Source organism: Cyanistes caeruleus, chromosome 1 (genome assembly GCF_971803275.1).
Source record: "Cyanistes caeruleus chromosome 1, bCyaCae1.hap1.1, whole genome shotgun sequence".
Taxonomy (NCBI): Eukaryota; Metazoa; Chordata; class Aves; order Passeriformes; family Paridae; genus Cyanistes; species Cyanistes caeruleus.
The window spans coordinates 52,306,340-52,325,960 of record NC_141701.1 but is presented as its reverse complement, the minus strand read 5'-3'; the positions used below and the strand labels follow the sequence as shown (position 1 = coordinate 52,325,960).

General features: G+C 38.7%; 1 protein-coding gene across 6 annotated transcripts in view; it reads left to right on the top strand.

Annotated features, from left to right (window-relative positions):
- The window catches only part of PIEZO2 (piezo type mechanosensitive ion channel component 2), a 286,113-nt gene that overhangs the window by 119,795 nt on the left and 146,697 nt on the right, over positions 1-19,621 (top strand). For all 6 annotated transcript variants that reach the window (XM_086892756.1, XM_086892783.1, XM_086892749.1 and 3 more), the window contains exon 4: positions 14,157-14,199. In XM_086892756.1, the coding sequence (XP_086748882.1) occupies positions 14,157-14,199 (43 nt within the window). The remainder of the gene's footprint in view (positions 1-14,156; positions 14,200-19,621) is intronic.

Sequence of the window (19,621 nt, the reverse complement as noted above, 5' to 3'; positions counted from 1 at the left end):
GTGTGGGCCCGATACAAGAGGAAATGGACACTGTCCATTTTCTTCTCTGCCCCTTAAGAACTACCTAAACAGAAACTTCCTCCTGTCTGAGGAAAGGTGAGAAGCTGCAGAAACACATTACTGAGTGTCATGATTCAGGGTTGTGCCTCACTTCAGTATAGCCTAGAACCTCCTTTTCTATTAGCCCTTCCTAAAACACTGAAATTTAGCATTTCCTCGAGTTTTTGTGTCCTGTCTAGATTGCATTTTTCAAGGCAATCACTGTGTAGTTCTATGTTTTTACACGGCCCTCGGCTCAGCTGGATCTCACCATTTCCTGGCCCTTAGACAGTGCTGGTGCCAGCAAATCCCCCAGGAAAGATATTTTCCTTGAATTTAGAAAGAAAATTGAGAGAATTGAATTCTTGGCATAGGAATGCACAAAATGTGAGATATCTTAAGAGCAATGGTTTAGATCCCTGATGAGCTTGTTCATAAATCAAAGTGCAGAATTTGTTTCTTGGCTTCCCTTTGACATGTGAGATGGCAACACATTAAAGCGACTCTTTATTTTCCTTTTTATACTTTTAATTTTTCATTGTCTCCTGTGAAATTCAGGATTTGTCTTGGTTTAATGCATACTTTCCAGCATACAGTGTAATAGGAAGTTGTGTGCAGCTCTCAAAGCTAAGAGATAATTCTGCTCACAGCTCCCACATCACTCCACGGTAACTGCTAAGAGCAGCTGTGCAAGAGTTGGGGCCCTGAATTATTTAACAGAATTTAAAAAAAAGACCTAATCTCCCGTGTCAGCCTGTCTCTGCTTCACTGTCAAAAGAGGGCCAGTAGGAGGTTGGGCTGTCTAGTGTTTTTCAGGGTCCATAGTTCATGTGCAAAAACTTATCAAACAAAGTCACTTGTTTGTGCCAGGTTTTTCTGTGTGGAATATGGGCTATTATTTTTGACGTAGTGTATGCAATTATTTCTTCACTGTGGTGTAGAAAAGAATCCATTAGTTATTCCTGGTCGAGGTTTGACCCCCTCAGAGGAATCACTTGAGCTGGCTTGTTGCATTTGCTTTTAACTGGCAGCTCCCACCCTCACCCTTTGACTCCTGGTGTCTGCAGGCACCCGGACAAGTCCTGCTGGACACTCTGATTTTGGGACTGGTGCCGTGATGCAGAGAAGCTGGATTAAGTAGGGTCACGTTGGGAGTTAAGATATGATTTGTCCCACTGGTTTTGGCATGACTCACATTAAGTAGAAAATTAGAACCTCATGCCAAACTTTTGCTATTCACATGCTGAAATGGAGCAGTAATTTGTTTTATATGTACTAACTGTAATTGCTTACTAGGTTTGACAAATGTATTACTAATTTAACAATTGCTGCGTTACGAGGCACAAATGGGAAAAAATCTACTCAAAGTCTATAATCTCTCTTGTGGATTAATCCTTAATAATCCTGTACATAATTTTGACTGAAGCAGTATTTATTTAAAGCTAGAAATTGTTTTAAAATCTCATTTAATGTGAGACTAATGCCCAATGAGAAAATAAGTCAGATTAATAACCTCTAAGGTTTCTTCTTCTTCTTTTATTTTATTTTTGTTCATAAGTAATTTTGAAGGGGCATGTTTTTTGTTTTCTGTTTGGGTTTTTTCACCTTACACTAGAATGTGTCCCGTTCTTCCCACTTGAGAGAGAACTAAACCGCTTGAGCAGCTTGAATACAGCTCTTCCACAACTGCAATAAATACTTGGTGGTAGGGCTGATCTAGTGCAGGGACTTGGACATGATAATCTTTGCTCTTGGAAAGAGGCAGAGAATTGGGTTGTATAAAATAAATTATATCTCTGTCTCTCTATCTGCACATCCAAACTCAGTGGTGTGAGGGATTTCCTTTTACAGTTTTGGACTACTCTTGGGATTCCCATGTGTTTTTCCTCTGAAAAGGAGGCCTCGCTTTCCTCAGAAATGTTGACTTTTTAGAGTTCTTGACATGACTGGTTCTTCAAGTCAGAGTCATGAAGAGTCCAAATTTGCCCTCCCACTATAGAGGTGAAATATTAGGGTGGGCTGAGGAGGAAATGAAGAGGAAAAGAGGGAGTGCAGTTCACTCTTCTGTGGATTTAAGATGTGGCAACTAACACATAATTATTTTTCTGTAAAGAGCAAATAACAGCAGTTGTAAAAAACTTACTAGCAATGTGGTTCATTCAAGTTCTAGAAGATATAAGGTGAATTTGAGTAAATTCTAGATAGTGAATAGGTTTCCCCCTTTATAAAAATCCCAAATGTTTGAATCATAAAATCAGTCAAGTTAGGTTGGGCAGTGACATTTGCTACCTGATTGAGGTTCCTTTTCTGGTGCACACAGTTGATAGTAAAAATAACATTTAATAAAATTTGACAGCAATCAGAGAATGTTTCACAGACACCTACAAAATCTGTTAAGTAGTATTTTTTTTTGCTCACTTTTCTAGCCTGACCAGTAGCTTGGAAGCTTTGCTGTATTGGATATTTGCCAAACCATCCACTGACCCTTTTATTGTTCCTATTTTGTTAAGAATTAATGACATTAATATAAAATTGATGCTCAAGAAACCAAAACCTATGCAGATTGTGGAAGGTTGGTCGTCGTGAGGTTACAGATGTTGAAATCTTCTGAAGGGATTACATGTCCCAATTTTCTAAGTGTTTGTCCTGGTGATACAATTTTAATCACCAAACCTCCACTGATGTGCCAGTGGGTGCATGTCTAGCTCTGAATAGATGTGCCTAATGTTGGAGCTTTTCAGGATTTCTCTGAGATGGAGTGAGATGTGAGGTCTTGACTGTATTTCAGTATCATCTTGCTTTGCAGCCTGATTTCAGAGACCAGATGTTATAAGGCAAACATCTGTGAGCACCAACAATTGCAGTGTTCTTTTGAAGTGAGTCCCTCTTGCATCTCCATCTGCTTTGTTAATAGTACAAGGAAGCCTCTGCCCTTTTTCGGTAGAGATCTCTTCCCTCATAAACAGAACCAGTTAGGCATCATTTTGTCCTTCTGTCCTATGCAGATACGGTGATGACATCAAAAGTGTAAAAACGTGAGGAAATCCATCCTGAAAATATAATTCTTAAAGCTGGATGGAATATTACTGAGACCCTTGTTGAAGTCTTACTACTTTACATTCACTGGCTGTGCAAAACAAATGCACCAAAGTGTTGATATAGAAATTATTATTGTTATTATTTTTTTTCCACCACTGAATTTCCTTTCCAGATTAGTAGTTGGACAGAGTGGTATGAAGGTTCTAGACTGAATTTTTTTTCTCATGCAATGTGTCTTCAAAGAAATCACTCCAGATAAAATGTGAATGACTGAAGTTTAGATTAATTTAGATCTAAATTAAGTTTAGATTTAATGCAAATGTTTACATTCACATCTCTTTTCAATAGAAGTCAATGTTTTTATGTATGACTTGTTCTTGGTTAGAAATCTCTCTCTTTTATACTTTGCAGCCCATTTTCCTATCAAATATATTTTTTCTCTCCCTTGTGTCTGTACTTTCATTTCAAAATGTAACAGGTTCAGTGTCACCCAGTGCTGTGAACAGCTCACATTTGCAACTGCAATAAAAATATGCCATACATTTCAGCTGGGAAAGACAAGAAATTCTAATAGCCTTTAGGCTTTGTGGAAAATGTTGCCAAGATGCCCAGATTTGTATATTCAGGGTATTAGTTTTTTAAAACTGATGCAGAAAAAAGTTTGGGGGGAGACAGTTTTAGGAAGTGGGCTATATACTTTAGACAGGCTCTCTTGAACTTGTAGCATTTTTGTTGTGTATTATTTTGAGCAGAAGAAGAATGTTTCAAATAAGTTTTTTAATACACCCTTGGAGATGCTTTATAAACTGCTTATTCTCTAATAGTGCACCTGTGTTCCATCAGTTGATACACTAATCCCACTGTGGGACCTTCCAGTTCTTCAGACCTGCCTGGATCGGAAAAACTTGCCAACTGGCAGCAGCTTTGAAGTGTTGCTGTTGTTGGCTGTGCATCTTTGAAAAGAAGCAAACAATAAAGTGTTTGTCCTTTTTCTACTAGGCCTGATGTAATATCACTTCTAATGAAGCAGCATGTGAATAAATAAAACACATGATTTAAGAATGCATTTGAGAGTCACACATCTAAACAGCCCATGATTTCTGTAAAATGAAAGTCCCTGCTGAGTAGAAAATTTTTACTGCTCATCATTTTCTTCAGTATTCACTCAAAAGGTATGACTCTCTTAATACCCTAATGAAGCACACAAATTAAACACTTTCCAGCTAGGACAAAATAACCACACTTGAAGTAAGTGTGAGAATACTCTTATCATCTAATAGCATGTGAGAATGGCAAAGGTTTCAGTGCTTTTATTGATTTTTTTTGGCTTACACTTAGCCAAGCAAACAAAATGGGGAGAAATTACTCTTAATACTTCTAATTAAGCCTGTAACTGTAGAAAGAGCAAACTATTTGTAAACTGCTTAAAGCACATAGATTAAAAAGCATGGAGTGCTTTTAAAAATGGAAATTATTAGGCAACCCAGTGATTTCTTTAATTTGCTGATAGTGCTTATCCTATTTGTGGCATATTAATTAAGTGTTGGGAAATGATCTTCTAGTACACTGAATGTAATCCTGCAGTCTGTTGCAGATGAAACTAAAAACAATCACATAGAGCTGGATCCCTATGAAACCTGGCTGGTTACAACTTTCACTGTTGCTGTTCCACAGGTCATGATCAAAGCACAGATCAGTAATATTCACCTGTGGCTCTTGTTCCCAGCCCATGATAGTGAAATCCCGTGGATGTTCCGGGCGTGCAGTGGAGCAGATTTCAGGTGGCAAAGTGTGTGACTCGCGTCTCTCTGGCCTGGCAGGGGGTGCTGAAAGCTGTGCTGAGTTGGAAAGGAGAGGTGTGGAGGAGCAAGGGGTCTCTCTGCTGTTGGTGTGTCTCAGCACTTTGAGCTTCCCAAACTACTCCTCACCACCCCCGTATCTCTGTGGACTCCTCCCCCAGTGAGTGACAGCAGTGTTTTAAAAACACTGATATAGAGGAGCAAGGAATTGGGCTGGATCTGTGACTGGAGCCTCATTGCCTTCTGTTTTCTCCATTCTTTTGCCAGTTTTGCTTTCACTGAGCACCCTTTTAGCTACATAGTCAGGTCTCTCTTGAGTGAGAGGGATGGGAACTGGAAAGCAGAAGAGCTTTGCTCTTTCTCATCTCACAAGACTAGAGCTTTGTGAAAATTTGAGTGAAATCACTGAACTGCAGGCTCTCTAAAGAGAAAGAAAATTAAACCAAAAGAAACCCTTTGTTCAGCGCTTACATATTTATACATGTCAGCTGAGCTAGATGAGACATCTTCACGTTTTCTAAGGAGGAAAAATTCTTGCTGTTTGAGCCCTGTCCTGGTGGTTTGGGTCTGTGTGCCTACTTCACACTATTGTCCAGAGGAGCACAACCTTCTGCATCCAGATTTCTCCTCTGAAGGGATCTCTGGGAGTGAGCCAGCTTCCATGCTCTGAATGTCTTGCTGCCTGATACAGCCACTGCTGCCTTCTCTTAAGGGCATGCAGTCAGAAGGAGGGTTTGAAAGTGTTGTTTTCTGCTTCTGTGGGAGGTGGTGTGCTAAGTTTGTACACATCTCAAGCCTATTTTCTGAAGTTTATTCTGGATATCATTCTTCACACAGCGCTTTGGATCTTTGTGTCGTATCAGTCGCTGAAACAAATTTTTGGGTGGGTTTTATTTTGTTTTGTTTGTTTTTGTTTTGTTTTTTGAAAGTTGAGAATGTGAGCAGGACCTTATGCCTAACAACATCACATTACTGTCTTCATCATACTATGCAAAAATTTCCTTAATCTCTGGGGGCAATGATGTGAATGAAATGGTTCTTTAGTAACTTTAGGGGGAAAAAAAAAAACCAAAATAACAAAACAAACAAACAAACAAAAAAACCAGAAAGCAATTTCAGAGAACAGGCATGGTTTACATGGTGTGGAGTATGTTGGTGGAATCAAAGATGCCATCACTGGAATACTGGGAATACTGGGGTTTGTTGTCATAATATTCCTCTTGTTTCTGTGCAAGATTTCCTAGTTTCCTATTCTTATTTATGTCATCCATAATTTCATACATATAGATGTGCTACTGCAGACACACTTGTTTCTTATTTCCCTCTTCCCATGTGTCTATGCTGAAAAATCTGCCAAGAATTGTGTGCTCACTTTCCCTCTCCTTCAGATGAGACAAAAAGACAAAATGAGACAATGAGAAGCAAATTCCTTTTGCTGGTATTCTGCACACATTCAACTCTGCAAGAAACTAGGTCGATGTTATTATTCATAACAGTATAGTCTGTTAAAATAAAATAGAAGTTAAGCAGAGGGTAGCTCTAGAGGTTGGAAGGATGCCAGTCACACTCTGAAGTTAAGACCTTGCCTCTAAGATACTTTTTAGCAGACAGAGCAGTGTTGCTTGGGATAGCAGATGAGAAAATTTTTCTGCCAATAAAAATGGAGAAAAATCTTATTTTCTTCAGGCTTATAAAAAATAAAACTTAATGTAAGTTTTCTTTTACTTTGAAAATGAAAGCAAAGCCGGTCTTCCATATTTGAAAAATGACTCATTAGATTATTATTTGTCCTTGTCATAAGGTCTGAAGTGAACTTTGATCCTCTTAGACTCTGTGACTCTCTGGCTTAAGGTTGGCAATCCCCCATGGCAGCAACAGGAAAAGTAGCCTTCCTTTAGGACTGCTCCCCAGAGCCCTGACACTGTTTTCTGCTATAGAGAAGAGATTGACCATATCTAAGGACCATCTGACTTGTTGTCCTTTATTCCCTTAGTGGGATTCTGTGCTGGTAACCTGCAATGCTCTGCTCTGCACATTGTTTCCTTTTTACTCATCCATTTTTTAAGTGCTCTACAATGATGGTGAAAGGGGGGCAGTTTTGTTTCAAAAAGAAAAGTAAAAGATGGCAGAATGAATTCAAATCTGAAGTGTCCTTGGAAATTTGGGTTAAAACCCACTAACCAACCATTATAGCAAACAAATAGATAAATAAAATATTAAACAAAAGCAAAAAAAGCCCTTTCCATTAGCTAGCTGTCTCGAGTTTCATCTGAAATACATTCCCCAAGGATATTCTATTGCTTTGGGTTTTGCTGTTTTGCTGCCTCATTGAGAAAATAAATTTGAAATTAAATGAGGTTAAAATAAGAGTGGTTTTAAGCCTGTGTGTGTTGCAGGGGAAGATTGCCTGCAAGTGTTTCTGATATATCTAAGCAGATGAAAAATGTCATGATTCTTACAAAAAATTATGGAACCTGTCATCCTTGTGAAAAAACTGACAAAAAAAAATATGTGAAGCAATTCAGCCAATTTAAATTTGTTTTGTTACCTGTGTGTAATTTTAAAAAATCTGTCCTGGGAGAAAAAAAAAAGGAAAAAAGTACTTTCCCACATTTCCTTTCTCCAAGTCATTATTTTTTCCACACATCTCTTAACTTGCTATTTAATTATCTTTGTCTTCATGTATAATCTTCATGTATAGAAAGTGTTGGTTTTTTTTCTGTTCCTAATTGCTGTTTATTTCAGCAAACTATCAAATCCCATTAACTCAGTGCAAGTCTTTCCAGTTATTTCTATAGACTTTGTATCAGTCTCAGAGACACAGGTTTTACCATCAAGCGCAGAGAGCTGGGATCTGCCCCTGCCTCCAGCAAGATGCTGGATCAATTATATCCCAGGTGCACTAAGGGGTGTTTCACATGTCATTGTCTATCTTAAGTGACATGGACAATTTAGAAAAAAACCAATGCTCCCCCAGCCCCCAGTTCTAAGTGCTAAGCAAGATACTGAAAAAAGGGAATATGGATTAGGTCTGTGAAGGAGCTGGTTTTAGGTCCCCACTTCTCTGTGAGAGCTCTGCTGACACAAATCTGGAACCCCAGAGCTCCCAGAGAAGGCACAGGCTGGAAGAGGTGACTGTTCACAATACAGCAGCTAATCGCTTTACCACAGCCATTGTCTTTTGATGTTCACCTTAAAGCAATATGCATATGTGTGCACACACACAAATGTAGCGTCAGTACTACTGCACTTTGCTCTATATTCCTCCTCTGCTCATTTTATTAGCAAAAGTTCCCACTCATTAACATCTCCTTAGAGGAGAACTAGCATTTCTGATGATGATTATTTTTCCGGTTAACATGGAATGAGTCAAGATTTCTTTTTTATTGGAAAGAAATTTTTGTATCTCATGATAGTAATTTATTATTTTCCTCAGAGGAGAAAATACACAGTAAATCTTTCCCATGACATTATTGTGGTGGGATCAGATTTGTGCTCTTTATTCAGTAAAAAAATCTGTTGAAAGCTGGTATGAGTGGAAGGCAAGTAAAGACTTGCAACATCTGATCTTTCTTCTTGACATGACTCTTTCCTGGTATGTAGTCAGCAATCACTTTCTTCATCTAGACAGAATCCTGGACCACTGGCCCTAAGCTTCTATTTTACTGGTGGTTTTATTCTCTTCAGCATGCACAGCAAACTTTAGCAGCACAGATTTTCCCTTATTTCTGCTCCGAAGGAGTTGCTTTAAAAATTAAATAATCTGCTGTCTTGCCATACTCATTTGGCTCCCTGGGGTTTCATAGGGAGTGTGGCAGTGCTGAGCATCCAATCCTAGTCTGTGCATCAGAGCAGTAGAAAGGTCCCTGCTCGCTGCAGTGGATGGGATACAGCCAGAAAACAATCTTAAGGGTCAGCACCCCGACCTGCCCCTTCATCCCTCAGGGTAACTCTAATTGGGAAGGTTTTCTGGGAGCACTCCAGGACAGGCACTTAGAGTGGTGGAGTGAGCTTCATCTGTCTCAGCAAGCGGCACGGTGTGATAGGGGTGAAGCATTTGGTGCAGAGTCCTTGGCTGCCATGTTTTGATGTGTTTTGAGCGTGGGCTAGCTCTGTTCTGGTCATGCAGACAGAAAAACAGCTGGTGGCTGAAACACAGCAGTTGGGTCCTTGGGCTATGTCTTAGTTTCATGTGAAAGGAATCCAGTTTATGCACTCAAAGATCACTCTGTTGTGCAAACCACAGCATGGTATGAGATTTGCCCAAGAAATACTCTCCAGTTCTGGATTAAAACATCAGCATGAACACAGGAGAGCAGTAATATGCCATACTAGGAGATCTTATGCTAAAAGAAAGTGTTGTCATTATCCCAGGTGATAGACTGGTGATAAAATTACAAAGTGATGAGTGCAGGGTGCAGGCTAAGTGATTTGAATCAAGGGAAGTGTAAGAGACCTTTATTTCTCAAAATAAACAAATGGATGCTAAATGGCAAGGTAGCATTATCTGGTGCCCTTCACATGAGAGAAATTATTATTTCTGTGAGAATAATGTTGCATGTAATTAACTAGTGGATAGCCAATGTAAGGTTAAGTAAATGTTAGCACCACCTCTATGGTACTGCCCAGCAAGTAAGAAACAGTTCTTCCCTGTGCCACCTACATTTCTCTAGGCAAAACTACTGTTCGGTTTCATAAAACCTGTGGGTTTATATTTATTAAACACCAAAAAAGTAGGATTTCTGAAAAAAACATAGTTTTTTAGTTTTTGTTTGGAAGAAGATAGAAGCTTGCCATTAGGAACAAGCTAAAGGCTGTTAATAATATATGAAGCTGCTGAAACAAATATGTTCCAAATGTGGCAGTTTTTATCAATTGCAGATGTGAACATTTCAGCTCATTAGTAATGGTAATACTTGTTAGTTACTTGTTAGTAAGTATTGAGGTGATGAAGGAGAATATACAGCTGAGCAAAGTTTCCCAATCCACTGAAAATAGACGGCAAACCCTCAAGTGGTTCATGTAGTCTGTGTGTCTCTACTGAAAAAGACTCTGTAACAGGACAAGCCAATGTGTTCATCTGATTTTTTAAGAGCTTTAAGGTGTGTATTCAAGAAACTCAGGTCCCCCAGCTAGTCTGGCTGGGCTGGACTGCAGACTTCTGCCCTGTTCTCTGCTGTTTGAGAAGCAGAGTTGAGAGAAGTGGCACCTGCAATGGAAAGGTTTAGCAAAGTGTTTCTTTTCATTTCTGGAGTATTCTGTATCTCTTGAATATGTGAAAGGGTTTTTTCCCTTTTTTTCCTCCCCCCCACTGTGGTTTGGAGAATACTAGTAAGTGTCACAGGCTTAAGATCAAAGTTTTGAAAATTATAGGAATATTCTAATCATTACAAATTCAGCTGTTCTTCAGAAATTCTTTTCCCTCAGAATGTAAGGATAAAGATCACTGAAGTTACTATTCCAGAAATATCTGAAGTATCATAACAGGTCACACCTGCATGTTACTCATGAGCTAAGTATGATGGGGTATGTGTGGTACCTTGCTCATTCCTTCAGAGAGTCTGGTTGGCTCTCTGTGATACCCCACTGATGGGCTAAAAAAAAAAAAACCAACAAACTTTTTTACTTTGGATTTATGAAATTAACAGATATTTTGTCCTATTCCAATCTTTGGAGATCTCCATAGAATTCCAATTGTATACTTGAATTTTGACAGGCTTGCTTAATGCTTCCTGAAAAATGTCAAACATTGTCTTTTGGTTCAGTTAGGCCCTATTTTTCCCCTCTGGTCCTTATGTCAGATCACAGTGAGAAAAAAAAATGGAAGAATTTTTATTCTTACTGTTAGAAAGCCTCAAGAGCAGAGTCAGGCACAGGCATGTGGTTCTTAAAGTAGCCACAAACTCTGGAGAAACAAGAAGGCAGCAAGGTGTTGGTAATCACTGCATGCAGTCATGGGGACCGCAGGATGCTCAGGGACCTTCATGCAGATGTGCATGGGAATGGCATAGGATTCATGAGTTTCAATAACCATGCATGCCAGGCTTCTCCCTCAACAGCTGCAGATCTCTGCAGCAGTGGCTGCATTAAAGGGCATGCATTAATGCCATGATATGGCTCAAGGTGAATAGCTGTGCAACCTCCATGAAAGGATGAAAATCACTTACCCAGTATTCTTCCCCAACACTGGTCAGTTTGAAAACCCAGCTACACAGGGTGCTGGGGCATCTTGTTTAGCCTGTGCTTTTGTCCAGGGGTGGACCAGATGATCTTTGAGGTAGTTTCTGACGTGGTATTCCATGATTCTGTGATCCTGTGAATATGTTATTGTGTGTTTTTCCTATTCCCACCAGCGTACTTCAGCAGCAAGGCACCTTCATGTTTTGTAAAGGTGAACAACCTAGCAGTGGTGTGTGACTCCTCTCATCCACAGGAAGTTCATAGCAAGCAGAGAGTTAAAACCAAGCCAAACTGAATATGGCAACTGCCATGTGAATGAAAGCCTACCTGTCAAACAAGGCAACTTTTTGCTTAAGAAAGGTTTTCTTAATAAGATTTTATCTTATTAAATCTCATATTCTTATACTCTCATTCTTATGCTAAGATTTCATTGAGTGCCTGTGTGAGCATGGTAAGCATGTTACCATTGTTCCTATTAAACGTGAGCAGAAATTCTGGAAGAGCATTATGCTTCATTGCTTTGAAGGATTTTAAAACAAGAACTGTTAATGTGAAACAGAATTTCTGGAATAAATGAGAACAGTTGGGCACTTTGGAGCTAATATTTGGAAGAAAAAAGCTTAATTATGTGGGTACCAGATTAAGGCATTCTTATAAATAGTTACTGTATTTTTGTTGTGATGGTAAAAAAAAAGAAAGCAAAGGGAAGACACCTTAACTTACTGACTCAAGTGTAGTAGTTGATTGATTCTGAAAGTCAACAGGTGAATATTTTCTCCAGTGCCAAATTCCTATGGATTTCCTTGAGAGCAGGATCAAGTCTTTAATTCTTGATTAACTCCTTTTTGATTTTAATGAGAATTACGTGACTAAACCCTGTTTTATGTTTTGGAAGCAACGGGTAAGGTTTAAATCAAATAGTAGGTTTTCTAGACTTTTAATAGCGCTATTCTTTTTAGTGCTTCTGTTACCTCAGGGTATTTACTTTTGGCTCTTAGTGTGGTGTAGAAGTTGATACTATTGTGAATGGAATTGGCAAGTCTTAAAACACAATGTTTAGATCATAAACATTTTTAAAAAAGACTCCATAAAAAAAGATATTTTTTTTTAATATGAAATGTTAGTTGTGTTCTTGGCAGGCTTTGCCTCAGAGGAGTCAGATGCATTTCAAAGAGTATTCTGGTGGCCAGCTGCAGCCAAAAGTTTATTTCAAACCAATGGAGACCCAATTCCCTTTCCTCTATAGCTTTTTTCCTTTCTCTCTCTTTGTATCCCCTCCTCTCTCCTCAGTAGAACTCTCCGTATATATTACAAATGAAGTGTGGCCAGTGATGGGGTGAAAAATTCATACACAATTAAACATAACAGTGGAAGGCATAGAAACTTGGACTAAAGATGCCAGTACTGGTCTTTGCTTTAGGAAGTGCTGTTGAGATTTCTTTTCTTCAACACTCTTCAAATCTTCAGGGTTCAAAAATGACTGGCTACTCTTCCAGAGCCAGCAGGATAGCATAAAATATATGAAGAATTGCTTGTGTCTGCCCTGCACTTACCTTAGTACTGGTACAGTCATCTTTTTAACAATGACTTGATTCATAGATGCTGTGTGAAACCAATTACACTCCAGAGATGAGAAGAAGGTAATGGGTTTGGGGGATACATTAATGGAGCAGGTCTTCATTTTAATCTCAATCATTCATAGTTCATTGTGATAGACATTATTTTTGTTTTTCACATTTATTTGAAATAAATGTGTGAGAGTATTTCTTCTCCTGCTTTAGAGATGTCTTTAGAGGACTTCTTTTTCTAAAATATTAACTGAGTGTGATGAGAGGTACTGTCTTATGTAGTTGTGCAGGCAGAAGTCTTGCCCCACCTCAGGCAAACACAGGTGCCACAGTAGAAACTCTCACTACCCATAAAACAATCAACATCTCTTAGTTATTCCAGATCAGAATTTTACTTCTTTTTTTGTCCCTATATAGTGAAGGTAGAGCTTTCTCCACCTTGTTTTTGACGTCTCTTTCTGCTGTGTGTTTTGCTGGATATGGGCCTGAAATCCCTGCCTGCTTTGCACTACATGAGGGCAATTAAAAGTGCTGCTTAATGTCACTCACAGGGAATCTTTTTGTTCCTGATTTATATTTCCCCTTAGGTGATGGAATGCATCAGCAACAGGAATTATTGTCACTTCTCTGATTTTGAGAATTCAATGAATGATTGAGATGAATCATTCAAAAAGAACAGTAGTTGCTTTTCCTGTTACATTTCCCACAGGAAAATAAAAGGACAGAGAGCAAACTATGACTTCATGTCCTCCTAAACATTTGCTGAGCAGACCTGCATGACTTGAGATATTTGTGCTCTTACTAGCCTGTGTTTATAATGACCTCATAATAGCAAAAATAACCCAGAAACACAAATGTCTGGCAAAAAAAAACCCACCAAGAGCTGAAAACTGAATGCCTGTAGTGCTTGCAGTGTTTGGGGGGTGGGTTGGTTTCGGGGAAAATCTAGGTAAATTTTGTATTAGGTGCATGAGAAATACTGAGGGCAGTTCTTTGGATGAGTAGTGTGTAGGGCTGAGTCCTTGATCATTTTGAGAAAAAGTCCTCTGCAGCTGTTTGTATGAAGGGTTAAACAATAAAGAAGGAATACATATTCATGCTTTTGCTTAAAAATAAAAGGGCTGGATTTCAGAAGGAGCTGTAAAGCTTTCAGCAAGAATCAGGCTAACACTGCAGTAAAGTGAAGGCTGAAATGTGAAGAGTGCGTGATGTGAGATGTGAGATGCCAGCTCAGCGCTTCCAGATCACTTTGCTCTAGCAGAGGAGACCACCCTTGGAATTGCAGTGAACTGTAGCTGCTCTGCAATGTAAAGTTGTATAGGCTGATACCCCTCTCACTGTTATGTCACCCGGTGGTAGCCTCTCTCAACACTTCTCCACTCTGGGGAAAACGTGTTATTTACAAGTACTTCTCTAGGGGTGGAAAAATCTCCTTAATATACAGATCCCAGCTGCACAAGGAAATGAAAATAGTGTTCATACAAAAAGGGTTCTTTACTGAGGGTGTTTTTTTTTTCTCCTCTTTGTGCAGGTTCGACATGGGAGAAAACATTACGGCAGATTGGTTTTGAAAGGTAAGTCATAAATTTATTTCCTTACCAGTGCAAAAAGGTAAGGAAGAAAAACTGCACAGGCAAATTTGCAGTTATTTGCTTTAGTTGATTGACTGTATCAACAACCTCAAATTTAGAGTGAAAGTCATGCAGTGTCATACACATATGTGTTCAACTTTTCTGTTTGTGTCCTCTCTTCCAAGTCAATCTGAAGCAATTTATTCATCATATGAACTTGGCTCATTGTGTTGTTTGCTGGTGACTATAGAGCATGCTAGTATTAAAGAAAGGGACACACCTTTTGGCCACAAGTCTTACTCCTGAATGAAAATACTGCTCTCACTCATATTATTTTTTTCCATGAAACTTCTAATCTCTGACATATGAGTTGACAAAAGTAAATGGAGTTGAAAGACGAGCAAAGCTGACAGAGAGCTATCCAGCACCAGAGGAAAATTCAATATGCAGCATTCCTCAAGTGCAAGAACTTCTTGCAGACAAACTTAGCCACAAGGTCATCATACCAGAAACACATATCTGCCCTGTAAGTTAAACTAGGTCAAGTCCAGTAACGAGCAATGTAAAGAAGGATTCAGATGCTCAATATCATCTTTATTCTTCCACAAATGGTAAGCAGAAGAATCTGCTATCTTCTTGAAGTTCTGGAAATCGTTGAAAATTAAAAAACACTCTCAGTTCCTACGTTTGATGTCCTCAAAGTTGTTTTTTAACAGGTTGGGTTTTTTTCCCAAGTTATATCCAGTTTGGTTCCTGATGGGCATTTCATTCAGTGTGATACCACAGATGTCTGCAGGGCACTACAATAAACTATTGATTCTTTCAGCACCCAAATTATAAATTAGCACTGATTAGTGTGCTTGTCTCCATCAGAACTAAAAAAAAAAAGAAGTTTTGAGGAGTTCTAGGATGAATTGACATTCAGTGTCTGTGTTTTGAAAATGAGAATGGAAAAGGGTGAGCGTCTTTTTGGCTGAGTTCATCAGAAGTTCTGTGGTGGCAATTTCCAACTTGTGAGATGTTTCAAAACAAGAATCCATACTGTGTATATGCCAGGTATGTACCACATGAAAGATGGAGAATTCCTAATAGACTAAGTTACAGCTGGGAAGCCTTCCTGGGATGAGACTAATATGTAGAAGGGATTTCTGTGCAGATCCTATTATTGCCACTGTAGTTTGAAAAGCAGAAAGGTTTTAAACAGCACTTGTGCACCTTGAGAGATTGATCATCACCCTGGGGTAACTTTATATGAAGCAGGACATTAGTTAGCGCAGATGCAGTGAAGATTTGAATATACTTTTCTTACCACAGTCCTAGAATTAAATGTGTTCCCTGACCAGCTTCTTCAGAGAAGCAGCAAGGAGAAAAAAAGGAAAATTAAGTCCTTCATACAGATATAACAATTCAGATTTGGGGTTTTTAAAATAGTAATATTCATTATCTTACTATTATTATCCTTTTTAATTACTTATTTTTACTATACTTTTTACACAAGATTTTTTTATGAGAGAAATATATCATAGAATCATAGAATGGCTTGGTTGGAGGTATCTTAAAAATCATCTAGTTCCTAATCCCCTGCCATGTATTGTTCAGAGACCCATCCAGCCTGGCCTTTAACACAAGGTGTGGGGCATCCACAACTTCTCAAATTGGTTGACTAATTAGATTATATAAAGGTTAAATAAAGAACAATTAATAACATATATGTGAAGTTCATCATTAACTAATTTATAGCAATATTTGCTTAATATCGTATAGTCTGCTATTGCTTAATATAAGTATTTTTTGTATCTCAAAGAATAGTCTCCAAAGCAAACACGTTCCTGTGTGTAATACCTGGACATTGGAATCACACTTTAGTTGCAGTCACAGGAGCAGAAGTCCCAGGTTTGCGGATCTCTCAAGGCTGAGAGAGTATTCTGGGGATGTATCACTACATCCTGTCCCTAATCTTATTCTCTTCAGTAGGAATCCCTTTTAGACCACCAATAGATATAGGTTAGTGGGCTACATTTATGTTAGCTCTGATCACATACAGCTGTTCTTGTGTTATTTAGATAAACTCTAGGGAAAGAAGCAGCAGAAGCATGTCTGGCCGTTTAAAATTCTGTTCTCTGCAAGCTTTTCACTTAGGCACATCTGAGTCAGCTGTGAAATATCAATAGCATTTAAATGTGTTGTTTGAGCAAGGACATTCTCATTTGGGAGGGAGGAAGCAAGATTTTTAGATGCAGAAAAGGAGACATACAACATAATGCCCTAAGGAGGAATTATCTTCGCTTTAAAGCTGGAAGATCCACATAAATGGTTCTCAACAAACTGTTTTAGAGTGGGCTGAGGAACAGGAGATATAGACAATCAGGTTACATTGCAGGAAATTAATCCCATATAATTTACAGGTGATGTCTTCACTGCTTTGTGGCTACATGGTGTTTATTCTGTAATAGTAGAGTGTTTACATTACTCTTGTCTTCATATCCTGAAAAACATTGTGGCACCAAGAGATCTGACTGCAAGGCTTTTATGTAAGCATTACTTGTGAGCTGAGGATGCTGCTTTTCATTGCAAGGGAAATTAAAAATGCTGGAGCTTGAGTAAAGTAGCTTTATATCCAGGAAATGTCTGGAGTTAAGAGCTTTTCAATTAAAAGGAGTATATGTAGGTTTGACAGATATAAATGAAGGTCTTTATGTTATTGATTGTCTTTTGAGACATTACAAACAAGCTAATTGTAACATACTATTGCAGTCACCCCCTTTGTCCAGCATGATCTAGATGCAGTTCCTGACTGTGTTTTCTGAAGAGCATTAAGGATCAATTTTGAGGTTTAGGAAAACTATTGTTTTGTATTGTGTTGTCCTATAAGAAACATGGTTTAAAATGCTGAACGTGTGTGATACTTTCATGTCAAGCAAGCTGTCACCTTAATTGTTTTTAAAAAAAAAAAATCTTTAGTACAGCCAAAGCAAGTAGACTTTTGGATAAATAGGATGATTTTTTTCACAACTGTTTATGTGGGGATTATTGTTCATTATTGGCGCATATTATGATGGCACCCACATATGCATAAAAATGTCTGGAAAGCAGTCAGCTCTCTTGTTCTTTGTTCCAAACATGACTAAAAATTCATTTTAGAAGACATTGTTCACCTCAATGGCTTAAGATTTTTTCAGTCACATTCAGGACCCAATGAAAAATCATAGAATCATGGAATCAATAACATTGGAAAAGACCTCCGTGATCATAGAGTCTATCCTTTAAGCAAACACCACCTTGTCAACATAGCATTAAGTCATAGAATTATGTACCACATCCAGTTGTTTCTTGAACATTTCCAGGGATGGTGACTCCACTGCTTCCCTGGGCAGCCTGTTCCAGTGCTTAACCCCCATTTCTGTGAGGAAATTCTTCCTGCTGTCCAACTTGAACGTCCCTTGAGGACGTTTCCTTGTCTCTTGTTGTTGGGAGGCTCACTTGAAATCTCCAGTGGAATAGGTCTGAACAATTAGCAGTGACTGTGCTTGTTTCCTGGATACTCTGGAAATTAAAGAGAGCTTAATGCACAAAGTCTGTTAAAATTCAAAAGGAAAGAGAATCAGTTCAGTCAGACAACCTCTTCATTATTGTTATCTACTACAGTCAGTAGTGTCTTTCCAGCTCATGGCTGGGGTGAGGCTTGCAGTGCAGGGCCTGAAAAGAGCCACCACCAGCACTGGGGAAATGCAGCTGGGGAAATGTTGCCACACTTGGAACATAAATATCAAATGGAAAATAAAAATCAAAAGAAGGCCTTTTTTAAACACCTAAATTTCTCTAATTTGAGCTACCAGATGATGAAGTTTATGTCCTTGACTAGTAGATTCAGTAGTGATTACAGGAATGTCTTCTGTTTTTACGTATTTGTTGACCTATAAATTGTCTAACAGTTTTAAAACTTTAAAATGAATGATGTTGGACCTCTTAAAAATCATTGTCCTGCGGGGTCTCTAGACTTCCAGTAGTCCTCTTTGCTGAGTTGTAGTTTGTAATGTGAATAGTAAGTTACTCAGCTAATTAACAACATTTCTACTCTCCTTTTGCATTTGTTCCCGTGGTGCTTCTCCTATGTGTGTAATGCATTACATTATGGTTCCACAAAACAGGCTTAAGAAAGATTTAATAACTGTTATTACATGTGAGGTAAATATCAAATGTTTTAGAAAATATACATTTGAAGAATAACAGATGTGTGGTTATTATGCTTCTGGCAACCATCAATAAGTATGTTTTTCATAGTGAATAGTTTTTTCAATGATAGAGAAAGGAACTTTCAAGCACAAATTTCATGGTAAAATGAAATTATCTTTATAAAATGAAAGAATTTTCCACATCAAAGGTCAAAGTTTTGTTTGGTTGATGGCTTCAGCCTGATTCTAAAATTGTTGTTATTTTCATGTTATTTTATTATTAATTAGAAGTTACATATATATATATATGCAAAAGTAGGTGACTTCCACCCTTTATCTCTGCACCATACTTAATAAGCAGCAACATCTACGTAGAAAGTGCACCAGCAGCATCCCAGGTTCTGTCTAAAGTAATGCTGAGGGTGATTGGCAGTGAATGATGCTCCTGTTAGTGAAATGCTGTGTATTTAGTTGTGGGCTTGTTATGCTTTTTGTAATCCTTATATGGTTTCTGAAGAATGGAAGGGTAGTTGGAGATTGCTAGTTCTCACACTGAAAGGGTAAGTAGGTAAGAGAAGGGAAAGAAATAAGTCTCCAAAGGAAAAGGAAAAGACCTGAAGACTCCTGTATCAATGCTAGTACTTGGATATGAAGATTGTCTCCTATTAAGATAGACTTGAGATCTTCCATATACCTCAGTAGCTCCTTCAACTACTCTCCTAAGCACAGGGTGATAAGGAGGACACTGCATTGTTTTTATTTGTGGCAAAGTAAATGCAGCAGCCCTGCTTGCCACAGGTAGACACGGCTAACCCGGGAGATGCCAGGAGCAAGTTAGCTGTCATCGCTGAGAGATGCATTTTTGTTCCTACGCTGGTCTGTGAGAGCAGACTGATGTCTGCTTTTGCAGCTGCTCCACATATGCCCCTGCTCAGTCTAGCCAAAAATACTGTGTATATCTTCCCTACCCCTTGCAGAGACTGAGAACTCAATTTCCGAAACCACTCGTGACATGCGGTGAGGGCTGGAATCCAGATGCATCAGAGGCACTTCCAAGCGCCTCCTTCCAGTTTTAGGTTGCTAATTATGAGCCTACTGGTGAGCTCTTTTCTCTCTTTCCCTGTGCTTGCTTGGATATTTGATTGGTGCTTGGCCAGAGTTTCTCTGGGTGACAGGAATAAACAGAAGAGAATATCACTGGATTCTATAAACATTCAGTATGCACTGTCCTGGCTTGGAAATCAAAGTACCAT